This window comes from Aquarana catesbeiana, unplaced genomic scaffold (genome assembly GCF_042186555.1).
Source record: "Aquarana catesbeiana isolate 2022-GZ unplaced genomic scaffold, ASM4218655v1 unanchor226, whole genome shotgun sequence".
NCBI classification, from domain to species: domain Eukaryota; kingdom Metazoa; phylum Chordata; class Amphibia; order Anura; family Ranidae; genus Aquarana; species Aquarana catesbeiana.
Window position 1 is genome coordinate 1,353,437 of NW_027362653.1, and position 22,969 is coordinate 1,376,405.

Sequence of the window (22,969 nt, forward strand, 5' to 3'; positions counted from 1 at the left end):
CCTTCCTTCAGTTTAGGTTGATACGTATTCTTCTACATATTTTTGGTAAAAAAAATCGCAATAAGCGTATATTTCTTGGTTTGCGCAAAAGTTCACAGCGCCTACAAAATAGGGGATAGATTTATGGCATTTTTATTATTTATTTTTCTCTACTAGTATTGGCGGTGATCTGCGTTTTTTTTTTTTTTTTTTTTTTTTAGTGGGACTGCGACATTGCGGCGGACAGATCGGACATTTTTGACACTTTTTTGGGACCAGTGAAAATTATACAGCGATCAGTGCTATAGAAATGCACTGATTACTGTATAAATGTCACTGGCAGGGAAGGGGTTAACACTAGGGGGCGATCAAATGTGTACCCTAGGGAGGTGTTTCTAACTGTATGGGGGGCTGGGCTGACTGGAGGAGGAGGCAGATCACTGTTCCTAATCACTTCACAAGGAACAGACGATCACTCTCGGCTCCCCTGTCAGAATGGGGATCCGCCATGTTTACACTGGCAGATCTCTGTTCTGCCTCTGTGATGAGCGATCGCGGGTGGCCATCGCGCCCGCCGGCCATGGGCTCCGGGACCACGGCGTGCACGCCTGCTATATCTATTACACAAAGCGACGTACAATGACGGTGATTCGCGTAATAGAGCCAACCTGCCGCAGTACAACTGTGGCGGCTGGTCTTTAAGTGGTTAAATAAAATTCAGACAGAATTTGTCACGGCTGGATGAATGCTTGTCACATTCGTCCAACTAATTTTTTTGTAAATAGACCTTCTTAGTCTCCTCCATCAGGCATGGTTTCATACAAATAACTGAGCTCATACTCGTGCACCTATGAGTACAGTAGACTTCAAAGAATATAAGTTAATAATACCAACAACGTTAAACCAACCGTTAATTTAAAATGGAAAATACCGCATTTGCTATTGGTTGGCGATAAATCCTCACTGGGATTTGCGCCACTTTTTGGCCAAATACTACATTTTTCATCTTAAAGTAATGGAAAGCATTCGACCAGCACAGCAAATAGTCTGATAACATTTGTTGTTTACCTCTATGCACACAAAAGGAATGTACATGCACTTTCATTGGACTGATTGCTATGCAAATGTTTTATGACTAGACCCCTAAATGTCAGGAGACACTTTTTTTTATTTTTAAAGATAAGTGTAGCAGCTAGGACCAGGACAGTGGAAGTTCCCACAAAATGAGCCCATTTTGGAAAGCAAAGACTCCAAGGTATTTTCTAAGAGACATAATGAGTGATTTGAAAAGGCCATGGTTTGCCACGTTTTTGGACAATATAGGAAAGAAAATTAAAATATTTTTATTTTTTATACACAGCATTTAATAAGATATTTCTAACACACATCATAGACATACTTATTATTACACCCCAAAACATATTCTGCTTTTTCTCCTGAGTATGGAGATACCACGTGTGAGATTTTTTCAGACACACAGAGGCCCAAAATCCGAGGAGCACCTTCAAGCTTTCTAGGAGCATAAATTACACATCTAATTTCTTGACCACCTATTGCAGTTTTGGAGGCCCTGGGCCACCAGGACAGTGGAAACACCCCCACAATTACCCCATATTGGAAAGCACACTCCAAGGTCTTTTCTAAGAGGTATAATGAGTGATTTGAAAATGCCATTGTTTGCCACAAGTTTTTGGACAATATAGGAAAGAAAATATTACACCCCAAAACATATTCTGCTTTTTCTCCCGAGTATGGAGATACCACGTGTGAGATTTTTTCAGACTAGCCACACAGAGGCCCAAAATACGAGGAGCACCTTCAAGCTTTCTAGGAGCATAAATTACACCTCTAATTTCTTGACAACCTATTGCAGGTTTAGAGGCCCTGGGACACCAGGGCAGTTGAAAACCCCCACAATTACCCCATATTGGAAAGAAAACACTCCAAGGTCTTTTCTAAGAGGCATGGACAGTCTTTTGAAAACTTAATATTTTTTACACAACATTGTCAATTTAATAAAATATTTCTCACATACAGCAGGCCCATACTTAGAATTACGCTCCAAAACACATTCTGCTACTCCTGCTGAGTATGGTGATACCACATGTGTGAGACCTTCCCAATGTCTTGACTGGTTATGTACCTGACATTGTATCTTGTGTATCCCACAAATCAACTGATTATATCAAAGCCAATGTACTCTAATGGTCCCCTCCATATGAGTGGTCAGGGAATATAACTTAGTGTAGCATCACCTATAGCAGTCTCCATTCCTATAAGCCAAGCAAGCCTAGCCTACTGGTACATGACTGCCCCCAGAATGTCATGTTCACTGGCCAGGAAGTACACAAGGCTGAAGAACTGAAGAAAAGAAGAGTTCCAGAAGTGCAGTTGCCCGCAGGTTTTGGCTGGGACTGGTGTCTCAAGGAACGTACTCATTCAGTTCAGGAGTAGACAGAGACATGGTCAGCATATGGACAAAGGATTGGTCCAGGCAATAGGCAGAAACTTGGTTGATAAACAGACAATCGTGAACACTGATTCTAGCTACACTGGTCTGGCGACACTGTGGCTGGTGTGGTGGTGATCAGAGAACTGTGACTGGCTGCACTGTTAGGGCTCATTGACACGTGAGTTTGGATAATTGAGATTGTATGGTGGTGATCAGGGACACTGTAACTGGGATAGCGGTGATTAGGGACAATATGACTGGTGCAGCGGTGATTAGGGACAATATGACTGGTGTGGCAGTGATCAGGGACTCCTGTAACTGGTGTGGTGGTGATCAGGGACTCTTTAACTGGTGTGGTAATCAGAGACACTGTAACTGATGTGGCGGTGATCAGGGCTACTGTAACTGGTATGATGATCAAGGACATTGTAACTGGTGTGTTGGTGATCATGGACTGTGTAACTAGTGTGGTGGTGAACAGGGACAATGTAACTGGGATGGCGGTGATTAGGGACAATATGACTGGTGTGGCAGTGATTAGAGACAATATGACCGGTGTGGTGGTAAAAAGGGACACTGTAACTGCTGTGGTGGTGATTGGGGACTCTGTAACTGGTGTGGTGGTAATCAGACACTAACTGGTGTGGTGGTGATCAGGGACACTGTAACTGGTGTGGCAGTGATTAGGGACAATATAACTGGTGTGATGGGGATCAGGAACACAGCGTCTGGTGTGGTGGTGATCAGAGACACTGTAACTGGTATGATGATTAGAGACACTGTAACTGGTATGATGATTAGAGACACTGTAACTGGTATGATGATTAGAGACACTGTAACTGGTATGATGATCAGAGACACTGTAACTGGTGTGGCGGTGATCAGATTACTGTAACTGTTGTGGCGGTGATCAGGGGCACTGTAACTGGTGTGGCAGTGATCAGGACATTGTACCTGGTGTGGTGGTGATCAGGGACACTGTAACTGGTGTGGTGGGGATCAGGAACACAGCGTCTGGTGTGGTGGTGATTAGGGACACTGTGAGTGGGTGACAGTGATTAAAGACACTTACTGGTAACAGTATGAATCATGCTATAGCCAGAGTAGTGCAGTGCCACCATAGTGACACTGCACTACTCCTGGGAAAGTGATCTTTTTTAACACTGTTAATGCTTGTTACAGTAATGATCATTGTAACAGCAATCGTTTTAACTTTCATGATTGACTGCTATGAATGGCCCTGTACTATGTGATCACTGTGATCGATCACAGAGATCACAATAGTAAGCAATCTAGCATAAATGAAATCCATTCATGACAGTTGTGTTTACATGCGATCTGTCACAGCAATCACATGATACCTGGGCTGCTCACAGCGGCTGGACATCCTCCTAGAATTGGAAAGCACCCATCCGCCCGTATTCTTACAATAGTGGTTAAGGTGTTCCTCTTTCACAAATGTTGTGATCTTTTCTACAATACTTTGTTATAATAATGTAACACGTTGTATATTGTATTGTACACAAATTAATAACCACTCCACCTCCACATTCCAGACAAGTCATTTTCCTGACCAATTGGATCTCTACCTTTTTTTTTTTATTTGTTAACTGCAATCTTGTTAAAAGTAAAATTATAATAAAAAATTGATTGGACAAAAAAAATTTGCCAGTGCAATGACAACAAACTTTGATCCCCAAAAATTACTCATAGGTGAGGCTTTAAAAGCCTTTGCAGGTCATCAGATTAAACATAACACTGAATAATAGACCAGAGTGCAGTGGTCAGGAGTAGTATATCATATACAGCCCAGGGTACAGTGGTCAGGAGTATATCATGTACAGCCCAGGGTACGGTAGTCAGGAGTATATCATGTACAGCCCAGAATACAGTGGTCAGTAGTTTATCATATACAGCCCAGGATACAGAGATGGCGTGGTCAGGAGTATATCATGTACAGCCCAGGGTACCGAGTGCGGTGGTCAGGGTTATATCATATACAGCCCAGGGTACAGAGTGCGGTGGTCAGGGTTATATCATATACAGCCCAGGGTACAGAGTGCGGTGGTCAGGAGTATATCATGTACAGCCCAGGGTACAGTGGTCAGGAGTATATCATGTACAGCCCAGAATACAGTGGTCAGTAGTTTATCATATACAGCCCAGGATACAGAGATGCCATGGTCAGGAGTATATCATGTACAGCCCAGAGTGCGGTGGTCGGGAGTATATCATGTACAGCCCAGGGTACAGAGTGCGGTGGTCGGGGATATATCATTTACAGCCCAGGGTACAGAGTGCGGTGGTCGGGAGTATATCATGTGCAGCCCAGAGTACAGTGGTCAGGAGTATATCATATAGAGCCCAGGGTAAAGAGTACAGTGGCCAGGAGGATGTTATGAACATCCCAGTGTACAAAGTGCAGTTGCCAGGAACATGCCATGTACAGTACAGCATACAGAGTGCAGTGGTCAGCAGTTTGTCATATAGTGCTTAGTATATAGAGTGCAGTGGTTAGGAACATGTCATATACAGCCCAGTGTAGAGATTGCTGTTGTCACTAGCCCAGTGTACAGTATATAGTGCAATGGTCAGAACTATATCTTATACAGGCCTATGTACAGGATGCATGTCATGTATAGCATAGCTTAGAGAGTATAGTATTCAGGTGCTTGTCATATACAGCTCAGACTGCAGTTGTCAGAAGTATGTCATTATTATAATAATTATTATTATTATACAAGATTTATATAGCGCCAACAGTTTACTCAGCGCTTTACAATGTATAAGGGGGACAACACAATTACAGTACAGTTCAATACAAAAGGTACAGGAGGGCCCTGCTCGTAGAGCTTACATTCTAAAGGGAGGGGGTGGTGGTACAAAAGGTAATAGCTGCAAAAAATGATTTGATGGGGGTGGCTCAGGGACAGGTATGTGGGTGTGGGATATGTCCTATATAGTTCAGTGTACAGAGGGCAGTGGTCAGGTGCTTGTCATATACAGCCCAGTAATACACCAAGGAGGAGTCCTGGGTAGGAGATATGTATCACCTTTTGTTTGGGTTTTTATCTTGGTGTGGGGTTCTCCTTAAAATCCACCAGACCCGAGGGGCCTGTTATGGATTGGGAGGACCCCACGCTGTGTTTTTCTGCATTTTTCATTACCAGTCTTCTTTTGTTTACACTCAGCTGTCAGTGGGAAAGCCCGCTGACAGCTGATGAGTCATCGGTTGTTAGACACCACAGCTGACTTCCCGACCTTCTCCTCAACAACCAGTTATTCTTCACACATAATGCGAGTCGGTCATTAATTTTCAATCGATCTGAATTCGAATTGTTCTGAAAATTTGGAATTCATTAGAAAAGTAATAAACATAACAAAACAAATTCCGTAGCAAATCGATGCAATGAAATTAGTAACATAATGAATCTACCCGAAACGAAACAAAACACATTTTTCCATTCTACACATGTCTAGTACTCAGGAATTCTCTGTCCCGTTCAGGCTGAGGGGCTCTGGGTGATCTGTTAAAAAATAGAAAAATTGATTTGCAGTTTTCATAGGATTATCAAAGTGGTTCTAAAGCCAATTTTTTTTTTTTTTTTTTTACCTTAATGCATTCCCTGCATTAAAGTGGTTGTAAACCCTTACCTATACCCAGTGAAGTGACTGGCCTCAGGTGATACACAGAGATCAAATAAATCCTCCTACAGAAGTTGTACCTGTTTATCTGCATCCTTCTCTTTTCTATGGCTGTTCAACATTCAGAACTTATAAAGTTTGTCTGAGTGTTCAGAAAAAAGGGACGGAGAGCTGAAATTACACTCTACAGAGCCTTCTGAGGAGAACTCTGAGAGCTGAATGGAGGGATGGGACACACACCCTCCACAAAAGAACAGAGCTGAGGCTGTCAATCTGCTGGAGATCCATCCCCTGTCACCTTTTTTCTCTTGGTGTCAGGAAAGCCTGTGAGAAGGGACTCGTGCTGATAACAGAGGAAGGAGGCAGCAGACAGACATGACACTTGGTGCTCTGGATGGAGACATGTACACACTATAGAGGGATATGGTTTGTTCATATTTCATGTCTGAGGTTTACAACCACTTTAAGGTAAAAAACGTTTTAAAGCTTTTTGTCCTACCCCCTTCCCTGTGTGAAGGGGAAGAGAGGGGAGAAGAGAACCAGCAGTGTGTATGGCTGCATCTCTTCTCCCCTCTCTTCCTCTTCACACAGGGACTATGGGAGCAGCAGGAGCCATTGGCAAAAGCAGTGACATACCTTCCAGCTTTTTAACGTGAGAATGATGGACATTTCAGGGAGATAGTGACCTGTGGTGCACTAAGCACGCCACAGTAAAAAGTGGGTGTGGACAAAATAAATAATGGGAGGGGGAGGGTACATGGAAGGCAGGAAGGATCACTATGGTACATGAAATAAAGGAAGGAGGGATCACTATGGTACATGGAAGGAACACTATAGTACATGGAAGGCAAGAAGAATGGATCACTATGGTACATGGAAGAGGGGGAAGGATCACTGTGGTACATGGAAGGCAGAAATGAAGGATCACTATGGCATGTGGAAGGCAGGAAGGATCACTATGGTATATGTAAGACAGGAAGGATCACTGACACATGGAAGGCAGGAAGGATCACTGACACATGGAAGGCAGGAAGGATCACTATGGCACATGGAAGGATCACTATGGCACATAGAAAGTAGTATGTAGGGCAGTGTACAGAGGTCAGTAGTATGTAGGGCAGTGTACAGAGGTCAGTAGTATGTAGAGCAGTGTACAGAGGTCAGTAGTATGTAGAGCAGTGATCATAGGTTAGTAGGATGTAGGGCAGTGTACAGAGGTCAGTAATATGTAGGACAATATACAGAGGTCAGTAGTAAGTAAAGCAGTCTACAGAGCTCAGTAGTATGTAGAGCAGTGTACAGAGGTCAGTAGTATGTAGAGCAGTGTACAGAGATCAGTAGTATGTAGGACAATATACAGAGGTCAGTAGTATGTAGAGCAGTGTACAGAGGTCAGTAGTATGTAGGGCAGTGTACAGAGCTCAGTAGTATGTAGAGCAGTGTACAGAGGTCAGTAGTATGTAGAGCAGTGTACAGAGATCAGTAGTATGTAGGGCAGTGTACAGAGGTCAGTAGTAAGTAGAGCAGTCTACAGAGCTCAGTAGTATGTAGAAAAGTGTACATAGGTCAGTAGTATGTAGAGCAGTGTACAGAGGTCAGTAGTATGTAGAGCAGTGTACAGAGGTCAGTAGTATGTAGAGCAGTGTACAGAGGTCAGTAGTATGTAGAGCAGTGTACAGAGGTCAGTAGTATGTAGAGCAGTGTACAGAGGTCAGTAGTATGTAGAGCAGTGTACAGAGGTCAGTAGTGTGTAGAGCAGTGTACAGAGATCAGTAGTATGTAGAGCAGTGTACAGAGGTCAGTAGTGTGTAGAGCAGTGTACAGAGGTCAGTAGTATGTAGAGTAGTGTACAGAGATCAGTAGGATATAGGGCAGTGGCCTTGTGCATTATCCTTAATAAATTTATTGATAAAAACATATTAAAAGCAACTCACAAACATGAAGAAAAATCGCTTTGTGAAAGCTTCCTAATTTTCTTCACGTTTGTAAAAAGTTTTTATCAATAAATTAAGGATAATGCACAAGGCCGGTGTGCCCTCTTTTCTTTATTTCTCTTATGACTTCTAGGATACCCCTATCCTGGAGGACAGCAAGGCCTGAGAAATTATCCCTTGAACATTAGTTTACCTGGAAATCCTACTTATGCGCAAGAGTATTTGTTTGCTGCTATCAAGGATGTAGGGCAGTGTATAGAGGTCAGTAGGATGTAGGACAATGTACAGAGGTCAGTAGGATATAGGACAATGTACAGAGGTCAGTAGTGTGTAGAGCAGTGTACAGAGGTCAGTAGGATATAGGACAACGTACAGAGGTCAGTAGGATATAGGACAATGTACAGAGGTCAGTAGGATATAGGACAATGTACAGAGGTCAGTAGTGTGTAGAGCAGTGTACAGAGGTCAGTAGTTTGTAGGACAATGTACAGAGGTCAGTAGTATATTGAGCAGTGTTGTCAGAAACCATGAATCTGACTGAGACAGAAGTACAGTTAAATCTCACTTGTTTAATAATAATAATAATTAAAAAAAAATGTAAACAGAGTAAACATAGTCAAAACAGACTTGGAAAATATGAGGATATCGTTGAAATAAACCACCACACATAACAGCAACAAATCTCGGAGGATATCGTTAATAAATTCCTGGAAAACTGCTGGGGCGTTACATAGGCAAAAAGGTATTACGAGGTACTCATAATGGCCTGTTCTGGTATTATTATTATGTTTTATTGTTATTTTCCACTTGTCACCCTTCTTAATCCTCACGAGATTGTATGCCCCTCTCAAATCAAGCTTTTAGAAAACCTTTGCTCCCTTGAGGCGGTCAAATAACTCCATAATCAACGTAATTGGATAGGCATTCTTAATCGTGAAAGGACTGAGACCCCTATAATCGATACAAGGTCTCAGTTCGCCACTCTACTTTACAAAGAAGAAACCAGCACCAGCAGGATATGAGGATTTGCGGATGAAACCCAGAGAAAGTGTGTCTGCAACATACTCCTCCATGGCTTTATTCTCCAAGACCGACAAAGGGTAAACCCGGCCACGAGGGGGTGTGGCACCAGGTTGAAGGTCAATTGCGCAATCGTACGACCGGTGTGGAGGCAAACTACTGGCTTGACCTTTGTCAAAGACATCGCTAAAATTGCAGTACTTTTCCGGCAGGGAGGAGAGTGAAGGTGCACAGGACTTTGGTTACCTTCTGGAAGCATGTCTTTGTGCATTGTGGCGACCAGGAGAGAACCTCAGCACAGAGCCAATCAAAAGAGGGGTTGTACCTCTGTAACCAAGGATAATCAATAACCAGCGGAAACTTAGGTGAGGAAATAACTTGGAATTGGATTATCTCATGGTGAAGAGCCCCTATGACCATGGACAACGCAACAGTCTCATGAGTCACATGGGCAGGCTGTAGAGGTCTCGCGTCAAGAGTTTCAATGGCAAGTGGAGTGTCATGCAGCTGCAGTGGAATTGAGTGCTTCGATACAAAGGCAGAATCGATGAACAGGCCTGCAGCCCCAGAGTCGATTAAAGCCTGTATCTCGATGGACAAGCCCAAGAAAGGGTAACGGAAACCAGGGGCTTATCCTTCTGGATAACTGGGGACGAAACAACGACCACCTAAGGTCTGTCTGTGACAGGACCTCAAGGTTCGGGCGTTCCCTGGACGGGTAGGACAAGACTTCAAAAAGTGACCTGCCTGGCCACAATAAAGGCACAATCTCTCCCTCCTCCTACAGGTTCTCTCATCCGCAGAGAGACGTGTGAAACCCAAGTGCATGGGTTCACTTTCACTGACCAACTCGGTACCAGGAGGCATGGGAGTTGAGAGAGGCAGGGGTGGGACTGCAAAGCTCGGAGACAAATGTACAGGAGGCTTCCGCAAGTGCTCCTTAAAAAGAGTCTTTCTCTGAGTCTGGAGTCAATGAGGATGGCAAACGTGATCAACTTTCCAGCTCAGTGGGTATATCTCAGGCTGCTTTCTTATCCTTGATGGTATCCGAGAGACCATGAGAAAAAGCAGCCACGAGGGCCTCATTGTTCCAAGCAACCTCTGCTGCCAGAGTACGGAATTCAATGGCGTAAGCGGCAACAGTTCCCGTACTCTGTTTGATGGACATGAGGCACTTGGCAGCAGAAGCGGATCATGTGGGAATGTCAAATACCCTTTTAAAAGAAGCTTCAAACTCAGGGTAACTCAAGACAACAGGTTTTTGCTTCTCCCATAGAGGGTTTGTCCAGGCCAAGGCTCTCTCAGAAAGAAAAGATATCAGAAAACCTACTTTGCTTCTGTCTGTGGGAAACGCCTGGGGCAGCATCTCAAAATATATCTCAACCTGGTTGGGAAACCCTCTGCATTGGACTGGATCAAATGGACCAAATCGCTGGGGAAGCAGAGAGGAACCAGACATTCTTCTTATAGAGGTAATACTCGAGGCGGGTGCCTGTACAAAGAATGGTACAGCAGCAGGGACGGCCTGCAACATAGGTTGTACCGGAGCAGCCACAGTGGGAGATTCCAGGTGAGCCGTGTGACTCAGGAGTGTGGCAAACTGATCCATGCGCCGATCCTGCTTATCCAATCTGGAAAAAATATTACCAACAAGTGAATTGACTGCATCTTCTGAATTTCTGGCCTTCGTCTACTGTCAGAAACCATGAATCAGACTGAGACAGAAGTACAGTTAAATCACACTTGTTTAATAATAATAAAAAAAAGGTAAACAGAGTAAACATAGTCAAAACAGAGCCAGAGTTCAGGAGCCAGAACAGATAGTTAGACAAACCAAAACATCAGGGAGCCAGAAGGAATGTCAGCCAATCAAGTCTTTAACAGGAGAGCGTCTCTAGAGATGTGACCAAGGCGAAGGCAGAGACCATCTGGACTGGACTGTTTAATTAGGTAGGACAGACAAGCAGGATATCATCAACAGGTGAGTCACTGTGGAGAGATAGGAGCTGGCAATTACCCAACAGCTGAGCGGCCAGCTCAGAGAAGGAAGGGCTGGGCCCAGCCCTGACAAGAGTACAGAGGTGAGTAGTATGTAGGGCAGTGTACAGAGGTCAGTAGTATGTAGAGCAGTGTACAGAGGTCAGTAGGATGTAGGGCAGTGTACAGAGGTCAGTAGTATGTAGGGCAGTGTACAGAGGTCAGTAGTATGTAGGGCAGTGTACAGAGGTCAGTAGTATGTAGAGCAGTGTACAGAGGTCAGTAGTATGTAGAGCAGTGTACAGAGGTCAGTAGTATGTAGAGCAGCGTACAGAGGTCAGTAGTATGTAGAGCAGTGTGCAGAGGTCAGTAGTATGTAGGGCAGTGTACAGAGGTCAGTAGGATGTAGGGCAGTGTACAGAGGTCAGTAGGATGTAGAGTAGTGTACAGAGGTCAGCAGTATGTAGAGCAGTGTACAGAGGTCAGTAGTATGTAGGGCAGTGTACAGGGGTCAGTAGTATGTAGGGCAGTGTACAGAGATTATTAGTATGTAGGGCAGTGTACAGAGATCAGTAGAATGTAGGGCAGTGTACAGAGGTCAGTAGTATGTAGGGCAGTGTACAGGGGTCAGTAGTATGTAGGGCAGTGTACAGAGATTATTAGTATGTAGTGCAGTGTACAGAGATCAGTAGAATGCAGGGCAGTGTACAGAGGTCAGTAGTATGTAGGGCAGTGTACAGAGGTCAGTAGTATGTAGAGCAGTGTACAGAGGTCAGTAGTATGTAGGGCAGTGTACAGAGGTCAGTAGTATGTAGGGCAGTGTACAGAGGTCAGTAGTATGTAGGGCAGTGTACAGAGGTCAGTAGTATGTAGGGCAGTGTACAGAGGTCAGTAGTATGTAGGGCAGTGTACAGAGGTCAGTAGTATGTAGGGCAGTGCACAGGGGTCAGTAGTATGTAGGGCAGTGTACAGGGGTCAGTAGTATGTAGGGCAGTGTACAGAGATTATTAGTATGTAGGGCAGTGTACAGAGGTCAGTAGTATGTAGGGCAGTGTACAGAGGTCAGTAGGATGTAGGGCAGTGTACAGAGGTCAGTAGAATGTAGGACAGTGTACAGAGGTCAGTAGTATGTAGGGCAGTGTACAGAGGTCAGTAGTATGTAGAGCAGTGTACAGAGGTCAGTAGTATGTAGAGCAGTGTACAGAGGTCAGTAGTATGTAGGGCAGTGTACAGAGGTCAGTAGGATGTAGGGCAGTGTACAGAGGTCAGTAGAATGTAGGACAGTGTACAGAGGTCAGTAGTATGTAGAGCAGTGTACAGAGGTCAGTAGTATGTAGGGCAGTGTACAGAGATTATTAGTATGTAGGGCAGTGTACAGAGATCAGTAGTTTGTAGGGCAGTGTACAGAGGTCAGTAGTATGTAGGGCAGTGTACAGAGATCAGTAGTATGTAGAGCAGTGTACAGAGGTCAGTAGTATGTAGGGCAGTGTACAGAGGTCAGTAGTATGTAGAGCAGTGTACAGAGGTCAGTAGTATGTAGAGCAGTGTACAGAGGTCAGTAGTATGTAGGGCAGTGTACAGAGGTCAGTAGTATGTAGAGCAGTGTACAGAGGTCAGTAGTATGTAGAGCAGTGTGCAGAGGTCAGTAGTATGTAGGGCAGTGTACAGAGGTCAGTAGTATGTAGAGCAGTGTACAGAGGTCAGTAGTATGTAGAGCAGTGTACAGAGATTAGTATTATGTAGGGCAGTGTACAGAGGTCAGTAGTATGTAGTGCAGCACGTGCGGTGGTTACAGCACTTTATTCTTTGAGCACTTATGATTTATTTCATGCACCCCAGACAAAGCTCTATTTTTTTGTGAAACGTGTAGGGTATTTTGTTTTCATAGAATGAGGTTTGGTGCATGATCACTTTTTTACACAGGGATATATTTTGGTGGGGAGTGGTTTTGATCAGTCTGTTTAAATTCCTCCAGAGTAGGGGTAGGAGAGAGTAGTATACTGCAGCACAGGCCAGTTTTTGGGTCCAGCAAGAATAGGAGTAATAGGGATAATTTCAGGTGTACTTTGAACAGTGAGGGACTGTTGTCAGTGGCAGAAAACCCTGATGCCTCTTTGACATACTCCCTTTAGTTGCTGCAATGTAGATAGAGACAGCTTGAGAGGAATCTTTTGAACGCACCCCTCCCTATAAGTGAAACACACACACACCCAACAGAATAAACTTACTAAGACATTCTTTAGGCTTCATCTCTAGGTCTTTACATGTGTGAGCATGCACACCTTGTTTAAATAGGATGTAAAGCAGTGTAAAGCGGTCAGTAGTATGTAGGGCAGTGTACAGAGGTCAGTAGGATGTAGGACAGTGTACAGAGGTAAGTAGTATGTAGAGCAGTGTACAGAGGTCAGTAGTATGTAGGGCAGTGTACAGAGGGTAGTAGTAGGTAGGATAGTGTACAGAGGTCAGTAGTAGGTAGAGCAGTGTACAGAGGTCAGTAGGATGTAGAGCAGTGTACAGAGATCAGTAGTATGTAGGGCAGTGTACAGGGGTCAGTAGTATGTAGAGCAGTGTACAGAGGTCATTAGTATCTAGGGCAGTGTACAGAGGTCAGTAGTAGGTAGGGTGGTGTACAGAGGTCAGTAGTATGTAGAGCAGTGTACAGAGGTCAGTAGTATGTAGGGCGGTGTACAGAGGTCAGTAGTAGGTAGGGTGGTGTACAGAGGTCAGTAGTATGTAGAGCAGTGTACAGAGGTCAGTAGGATGTAGAGCAGTGTACATAGGTCAGTAATATGTAGAGCAGTGTACAGAGGTCAGTAGTATGTAGAGCAGTGTACAGAGGTCAGTAGTATGTAGGGCGGTGTACAGAGGTCAGTAGTATGTAGAGCAGTGTACAGAGGTCAGTAGTATGTAGGGCGGTGTACAGAGGTCAGTAGTATGTAGAGCAGTGTACAGAGGGTAGTAGTATGTAGAGTAGTGTACAGAGGTCAGTAGTATGTAGGGCAGTGTACAGAGGGTAGTAGTAGGTAGGATAGTGTACAGAGGTCAGTAATATGTAGGGCGGTGTACAGAGGTCAGTAGTATGTAGAGCAGTGTACAGAGGTCAGTAGTATGTAGGGCGGTGTACAGAGGTCAGTAGTATGTAGAGTAGTGTACAGAGGTCAGTAGTATGTAGGGCAGTGTACAGAGGTCAGTAGGATGTAGAGCAGTGTACAGAGGTCAGTAGTATGTAGGGCAGTGTACAGAGGTCAGTAGTATGTAGGGCAGTGTACAGAGGTCAGTAGTAGGTAGGGTGGTGTACAGAGGTCAGTAGTATGTAGAGCAGTGTACAGAGGTCAGTAGTATGTAGGGCGGTGTACAGAGGGTAGTAGTATGTAGAGTAGTGTACAGAGGTCAGTAGTATGTAGAGCAGTGTACAGAGGGTAGTAGTAGGTAGGATAGTGTACAGAGGTCAGTAGTATGTAGGGCAGTGTACAGAGGTCAGTAGTATGTAGGGCGGTGTACAGAGGTCAGTAGTATGTAGAGCAGTGTACAGAGGTCAGTAGTATGTAGGGCGGTGTACAGAGGTCAGTAGTATGTAGGGCAGTGTACAGAGGGTAGTAGTATGTAGGGCAGTGTACAGAGGTCAGTAGTATGTAGGGCAGTGTACAGAGGTCAGTAGGATGTAGAGCAGTGTACAGAGGTCAGTAGTATGTAGGGCAGTGTACAGAGGTCAGTAGTATGTAGGGCAGTGTACAGAGGTCAGTAGTAGGTAGGGTGGTGTACAGAGGTCAGTAGTATGTAGAGCAGTGTACAGAGGTCAGTAGTATGTAGGGCGGTGTACAGAGGGTAGTAGTATGTAGAGTAGTGTACAGAGGTCAGTAGTATGTAGGGCAGTGTACAGAGGGTAGTAGTAGGTAGGGCAGTGTACAGAGGTCAGTAGGATGTAGGGCAGTGTACAGAGGTCAGTAGGATGTAGGGCAGTGTACAGAGGTCAGTAGGATGTAGAGCAGTGTACAGAGGTCAGTAGTATGTAGGGCAGTGTACAGAGGTCAGTAGTATGTAGGGCAGTGTACAGAGGTCAGTAGTAGGTAGGGTGGTGTACAGAGGTCAGTAGTATGTAGAGCAGTGTACAGAGGTCAGTAGTAGGTAGGGTGATGTACAGAGGTCAGTAGTATGTAGAGCAGTTGAACTGAGGTCAGCAGTATGTAGCACATTCTACAGAGGTCAGTGGTATGTAGGGCAGCTGCTAGAGGTCTGTAGTATGTAGGGTTGTGTCCAAAGTTCTGTAGTATGTAGGACAGTGTCAAGAGGTCTGTAGTATGTAAGCATCAGCAGGGCATAGGGCTGGGCATCAGCAGGACAAAGGAATGGATGTCAGCAGGGCAGTGGAGAAGGGGCAGCATGGCAGAGAATAGGGGGGTCAGGGAAGTGACATTGGGGGTCAGGAGGGCACAGCACAGGTATTCAGGAGCATGTAGGGCACAGTACAGGGGGTCAGGAGGCCAAAGTATAGTGGGGTCAGCAGAGCACACTATAGGAAATCAGTAGGGCACAGTACAGGGGGTGCAGTCTAGAAGCTATTTCCTAGACGTGTAGAGCGGCGCAGTAAAGTAGAAGTAAAAAAGTGCTGTTAGCTGACAAAGATGGTGTCTCCTTTTTCCATGTAGTCCTGTCCTGACTGTGAGAACTTGGGCAGTTCAGTTTTAAACCCAATTTCTCACAGTCATTGCTTGTGCTACATGAAAAAAGGAGATATATGCCCGTTGCAGACTTTTTTTTTTTTACTTCTATAATAGAAGAGCAGTTTGGTTAATGATCTGCAGATCCAGAGATTCCACCCACTCAAACTGCAAAGCCTTGCTGGCTCCACCTCAGGGATGGCAGAGTCCTCCATGAGAGTGCATGGACAGAGCTGCTGGGGGAGGAGGAAGGGGGAGGGATCTGTCCCCACAGGTTCTTGCTCGGCAGAACAACAATGCGTAAGATTTCGATGAGTTAGCTGTTTTGACAGAACACCGGCTAAGGAGGAAAAAAGTTGTCGCCACTTTGGAGGAGGCCATGTTGTTGGTTACTAGTGGGCGGACTAACAATCTCCACTCATTATATCGTGTACTGTAGTGTATATGCTGCCGGTGTTCTGTCAAAACAGCCAACTCATCAAAATCTTCAATTACTGATGCTGGAGAATAACCAGAAGTGACGTGTTTTGGAGATTTCTACGAGTTGGCTATTTTGACAGAACACCGGTGTTCTTTCAGATTACTGCTACCCATCAGATCGTGTAACGAAAGTGACGCTCAGACCAAAAAATACTTACTGCGCATAAGCTATGCTTTCCAACATGCATTCCATGGTGCTATGCATTCCAAACACTTCATAATCTGACGGGTAGCGGTAATCTGATAGAACACCCATGAGGACAGCTTACTACACCCAGCTACGTCTTGAATTTCAGAGTAATTTTAGTAATAAAGTGAGCGTGTATAAATAAATATAATATGTTGACATCTGTGATGCTGTTTTGATGTTACATTTTTAAAGAAACTGGTCGCCAGCAGTAAGAAGGTGGCGGAGGCTATGTTGGTACACCCCGCACTGCTCAGCGCTAAACCTTTAGGCTTTCAAAATGAAACATCCAAACCGCATCACAGATATATACTACATTTATTTATATACACTCACTTTATTGCTAAAATTACACTGAAATTCAAGACGTAGCTGGGTGTAGTAGGATGTCCGTGTGGGCGTTCTATGGGATCACCACTACTCGTCAGATCACAAGGTGTTTGGAACGCATAGGCGCATAGCACATGTGCAGTAAGTATAATTTGGTTGGAGCGTAATTTCCGTTACACGATGTGACGGGTAGCGGTAATCGAATACAACACCGGAACCCGAGTGGCAATGAATGTGAACAAAGCCCCGATGTCAGAGCTGATTTGTGGCGTCGGCCGCCTGCAGGCAATCCCATGTAACAGAACTCTGGCTGCTGTCTGACTGTCCATGAATGGCTTTGATTTCCGGGACAAAGACATGTCTGGAGAGGGCTTTAAAATCTGTGACAGTCTCAGCCAATTCGGCACAGTTGGCAACTGTGTACCTGCTCTGCAAGCTACTACATGGTCTCCAGCCATGAACCTATAGACCAGTGATTCTCAACCAGGGTTCCTCCAGAGGTTGCTAGGGGTTCCTTCAGCATTGGGCAATTTCTGCCTCTCAGATAAGTTCCCACTCACACCATTGATCTTTTTAACTATCTGTAGGGAGGTAATTCTTCCCAATGACCACAAAGGACCATTCCTTTCACTGACCATCACACTAATGTATCATGAGTTGTAGATTTCTAATTTTTAGCAGGGGTTCCTCGAGCCCGGAGAACTATTTCAAGGGTTCCTCTGTGTTGAAAAGGTTGAGAAAGGCTGCTATAGACTGTTCCAGTCTTAGCTATACAGTACCTGTTCTCCAATCTATTTCACGGTTCCCAGCTGTGAGTGGAAAGCATGTGTTGCTTTTGCAGGGCTGGTGCAAGGATTTTTGACACCCTAGGCGAAACCTAATTTTGCCACCCCTATTGGCTCCGCCCCTGACTCCACCCCTTTCCCCTGCCCATTTATACAGTGGCGGGGGGGTGGGGGGGTGGATGGATATTTTTGCAGCGCCTCTTCACATATTTTTTCAGCCATGGTCCGCAGGCCCACACCTACCTGCACCTCTGGACCCGGCCTGAAGACAAATCGCAGCTTCCTCACGCCAGCTGTAGTCTGCAGGTATATGGATAGGCTAGGGCAGGACACGCACAGACTAGGGCAGTACACACACAGGCTAGGGCAGTACACGCACAGGCTAGGGCAGTATACGCACAGGCTGGGGCAGTATACGCACAGGCTGGGGCAGTACACTCACAGGCTAGGGCAGGATACACACAGGCTAGGGCAGGATACAAACAGGCTAGGGTATATACACACAGACTAGGGCAGTATATGCACAGGCTATGGCAGGATGCACAAAGGCTAGGGCAGGATACACACAGGCTAGGACAGTATATACACAGGCTAGGGCAGTATATACACAGGCTAGGGCAGATACACACAGGCTAGAGCAGTATATGCACAGGCTAGGGCAGGATACACACAGGCTAGGGTATATATAAACAGGCTAGGGCAGTATACGCACAGGCTAGGGCAGGACACACACAGGCTAGGGCAGTATACACACAGGCTAGGGCAGGATACGCACAGGTTAGGGCAGTATACGCACAGGCTAGGGCAGGATAAACACAGGCTAGGTAGGATACACACAGGCTAGGGTATATATACACAGGCTAGGGTAGTATACAGACAGGCTATAGCAGGATGCACACAGGCTAGAGCAGTATATGCACAGGCTAGGGCAGTATACAGAGGCTAGGGCAGGATACACACAGGCTAGGGCAGGATATACAACTCACTTTATCTGCAGGCAGCAGACCAGGTCCTGCAGAGACACCTGTGGCAACATCAGGCCGATGGGGTCTCCTCCAGCCCCTCCCCCTTCACAAATCAGCTGACATCTAGTTCCTGCTCCAATGGAGGACACAAGGACAGGGGAGATTGTGGGCTCATGATGATCACACACTGCTCATTGTTACCCATCTCTCCAGCAGGATTAGTTAAGCTTGTTTTCCCATGGTGAGAACGCCTGAAGCTTGGTTCCCTGAGCCTTGGAGCATGAAGCCGTGTGTGCTTACAATCCCAGCAGCATGCTTGGAGTCACGCTGCTGCAGGAGGTCATACAATAGACAGGAGCAGGTCTTCTGCCTACAGCAGTCTGGTGCACCGTCATACGTCAAGGCTAGTGGGCAAAGAAGAGCCAGGATCAGCGGACGGCTGGGAGAGCGGGGCCGGCCCCAGAAATACATGTGGCCCGGCGCCGCCCCCTGACTGATGTACGCTCTAGGCCAGCGCCTACCTTGCCTATTGGTAGTGCCAGCCCTGTGCTTTTTTTTTTAGAGAGAGAGTTGTCCTCTGCAGAATTGTGCTCAAGCATCTGGGGAGTATCCCACATCACCCCTGCAATGCAGAAAAATACAAACCCCCGGGCCTAGACTGTTCAACAAGGTGAAGTGAATGGACTGTTGCTGCGTGCCTAGCAGGGGTGAGCTTCGAGTTCGAGTCGAACGTAAGTGTGTTCCGGCGTGCTGAGAGATAGAGACAGTGTCATTTCATTTGAGTTAGATAGAGCAGGCAGGCGAGTCGGTTAGCTGCAGTCAGTGTATTTAATATATATATATATATATATATGCATCCCAGGTGTTGTGTATATATATATATATATATATATATATATATATATATATATATATATATATATATATATATATATATATATACATACACTGTATTCAGTTTAGCTAAGTCCTTTCCTATTATTCTCTTCCTAATAATACCACAGGCAGCTGCAGTATTTTCAGTCAGTGTACTGTATCCTGTGCACAGTGTGCAACTAAAGCTAACTGCAGACAATTGCTGGTGTTCCCTTCCTAATAATACCACAGGCAGGCAGCTGCAGTATTTTCAGTCAGTGTACGCTTTTGAAGAGGATACTGGGGTTATGGTTGCCATGTATGACAGCACATGATTACAGTAACTGAGTTGCAGCATGTGTTACTGTTGTGAGTGTTTATTGGTGCAACTGGGTGCAGGAGGCGCGCAGGCTGCACTGATCCTGGACGGTTTCCATGGGCAACAACACTTGGTAACAGACTTGGTTTGGTTGCTATAGGCATAATGACCTGTAATAAAGTCACTAAAGAGGCAAACACATAGTCCCTTTTTTCTCTGATGCATCCCAAACTTAACAAAGAAGCAAAGACTCTCCCAGCCATTGACGGTTGCTAGGGGTGACGGCCAGCAAGTTAACTGTGAAGGCAGATCTCGGTGGGACCTCCATTTGTAGCGGTACCAGTGTTGTCAACCTACCAGACTGAAATTTACTGACACGACACCCAAAATTTACTGGCACAGTCAAGTTTTTACTAGCATATCCAAAAGTTACAAAATGACAGTTTTAAGTGCAAGCTTCAGTATTTAGGCTACAAACAAGTACAATATGCAATTATCAAAGTGATTTAAGGTAGATATTAAGGCAAAAACATTTTTCTTATTTTATTTTCAATATAGTAATTATTAAGTAGCTCATCAAGAGGGCAAGAAATTAGAATGGACAGCACACACATGAAATTGACTCTCACAGTGACACTGACAGCAGTGTGCAGTAGCACAGGTGATGATGGCACCTCACCAACATGACACGTCCCCTCCTGAGTCACAGTGACTCTCTCTTACCATGCCAGGTGGTCCCTTCAGTCCACTCCCGGCTTGTCTTGACTTTCTCCCGTTCTGCAGACCTGCACATGAGGTTCCAGTTGCTCCATTTCCTTGCACCATGACTTCACGCGACACACTGCCGGCACAGTCTGAACACACTGTAGCAGGCCCTGGGAAGGTCTCGGCCAAGTCACAGTCATATTTTTTACTGGCAACCTTTTTCTTTCACTGGCATTTACTGGCAGGAGAAAAGTGCCCATTTTTTACTGGCTGCCAGTAAAAATATTGGCGGTTGGCAACACTGAGCGGTACCCTAGTAAGGGCTGCTGATTTGGTTACTTAGCAATCTGCCAATCACCCTGCTGCCATCTTCCTCATGATCAATTAACTCAAAGAACAGTCAATATTTATTGTGGGATGTTACCTGACCTTAGAAAAAGGATGACATGAGACGCCCATAGCATTTAACATATTGCACGTTATATGTAGTTATTCCGTGGCCATGGCCTTGCAAGAAAACTGAATACACGGCTTGCACCTCAGTCTCTTCCATTTGAACAACTCTTCTGCAAACTATTACTTCTACTTTCTCTAAGCGTACACTGCTTCTCCTCGATGGCCCAGAGAATCAGACAGCCAAACAGTCTTTGGAAGTCACTATCATTGTGCTGACCAGGCCGGAGATGACTTGGTATCTCCACACAACGATCTGACACATGGCAGTAAGCGAAACACTGCTTTCAGCCAGTCCAGGACTATCAACGCTGTGTTCCCCGGCCACAGCATTCTGCACTGACCTTTCTTTAGGATAATAGTTCTGTGTCCCCGGTCACAGAACGCTGCTCTACTCTCCCCTGCATAACGGCTACTTCTTCCTTCCAGATCTCCTCCAGCATGCAAGTCCTGTGTTCCCCGGTCATAGCAGCTTGATACTTCTTTAAGGATGAAGATCTTTATCTTAAGCTCCCTCCTAGCGGTTCCTCCATCTCTCCTCCGCTTTTGGCGCATCCCCACATGGGGACGCCCGGAACAGCGACTCAGTACTCCATTGTCTGTTCCTACTTTTCCAGACTCCTCCCTTGGAAGCATGTGAACCCAGCTTATATGGGAGGCCTGCCGCCTGCCAATACCGAAAGATATTGGTCAGAGCTCCTCACATGAGCTGGCTGCCACTCAGGTCTCAAGTCCAACCTCTCTTCCAGAACCATCCATCTGAAAGCAGAGGAGGCATCTCTGAGCCAGAGTACAGGCGGCCACACCCCCCACTACACTGAACACTCCCAGTCTCAAATCACAACAACCAGGCCCAGCCTAAAGCATAGGCCTGGTTAAATTTACCTGCATCTGGGCCCTGTGCTTAGAAAAATCCTACTCTAGCACCTACCTTTAGGTAGAGGGTGCTACAAGTGTAAAAATAAAAAATAAAAGGTAAAATAAATTAAAAAAAAAAAAATTTTAAACACGCCCTGACCCGCCGAGCTCGCATGCAGAAGCGAAGGCATACGTGAGTAGCGCCCGCATATGAAAACGGTGTTCAAACCACACATGTGAGGTATCGCCGCGATCGGTACAGTGAGAGCAATAATTCTAGCCCTAGACCTCCTCTGTAACTCAAAACATGCAACCTGTAGAATTTTTTAAACGTCGCCTTTGGAGATTTTTAAGGGGAAAAGTTTGTCACCATTCCACGAGCGGGTGCAATTTTGAAGCGTGACATGTTGGGTATTAATTTACTCGGCGTAACATTATCTTTCACAATATAAAAAAAATTCAAAAAAGTGTATTTTTTCCAAAAAAAGTGCGCTTGTAAGATTGCTGCGCAAATACGGTGTGATAGAAAGACATTTTATTCTCTAGGATGTTAGGAAAAAAAAAATTTTGGGGGGTTCTAAGTAATTTTCTAGCAAAAAAAATATTTTTAACTTGTGAACAACAAATCTCAGAAAGAGGCTCGTTCCTTAAGTGGTTAAAGTGGAGTTCCAGGCTTTTTTTGTTTATTAATAGTCAGCAGCTACAAAAAGTATAGCTGCTGACTTTTAATAAACAGACACTTACCTGTTCCACTGTCCAGCGATGCGACCGCACGGAGCCCCGCTCCTCTCCCCCTCCTCTCCTCGGTGCCTCCATTTAAACTGTGGGCACCCGGCTGTGATAGCTTGCGGCTTCACGGCCGGGGCGCGCACTCCGCATGCGCGAGATGTGCTGCACTCCCCCAGTGGACAGGCAATCTTCTGGGACCTGTCACGTGTCCCATAAGATTTCCTAGAGTGAGGGGCTGCCTAGGGGGGAGTGGAGGAGTCGTCTAGGTGGCCCATAGGTGGAAGCGGGAAGTGGGACAGGAAGCCCCACTCAAAACGAAGCACCCACTCCCCCCCCCAAAAAAATGACATGCCAAATGTGACATGTAAGGGGGCAAGGAGTGCTTACGTTCCACATTTGGGTGGAACTTCGCTTTAAGTAGTTCATTGATGTCAGTTGTAACTGAGAGACAGAAATTGTTCATTGCTCAAGGAACCCCTAGAAACCTTTGGAGGAACCCTGGCTGAGAAAGGCTGGACTAGGCAGTAATATATTTCTATCCCCCTCGGTGGAAGTGGAGATGACCCCATACACACACAGCACAAGGCTGTTTTTTGGGTCTGCAGTTCCTCTGAGCTCCACAAGGTGGTGATCTCACT

At 45.5% G+C, this 22,969-nt stretch overlaps 1 protein-coding gene across 1 annotated transcript in view; it reads left to right on the plus strand.

Annotated features, from left to right (window-relative positions):
- Positions 1-22,969, plus strand: part of LOC141121632 (uncharacterized) — a 125,427-nt gene that overhangs the window by 22,474 nt on the left and 79,984 nt on the right. Inside the window, 1 exon segment of the mRNA XM_073611281.1 lies at positions 4,593-4,678. Coding sequence (XP_073467382.1) covers positions 4,593-4,678 — 86 coding nt within the window.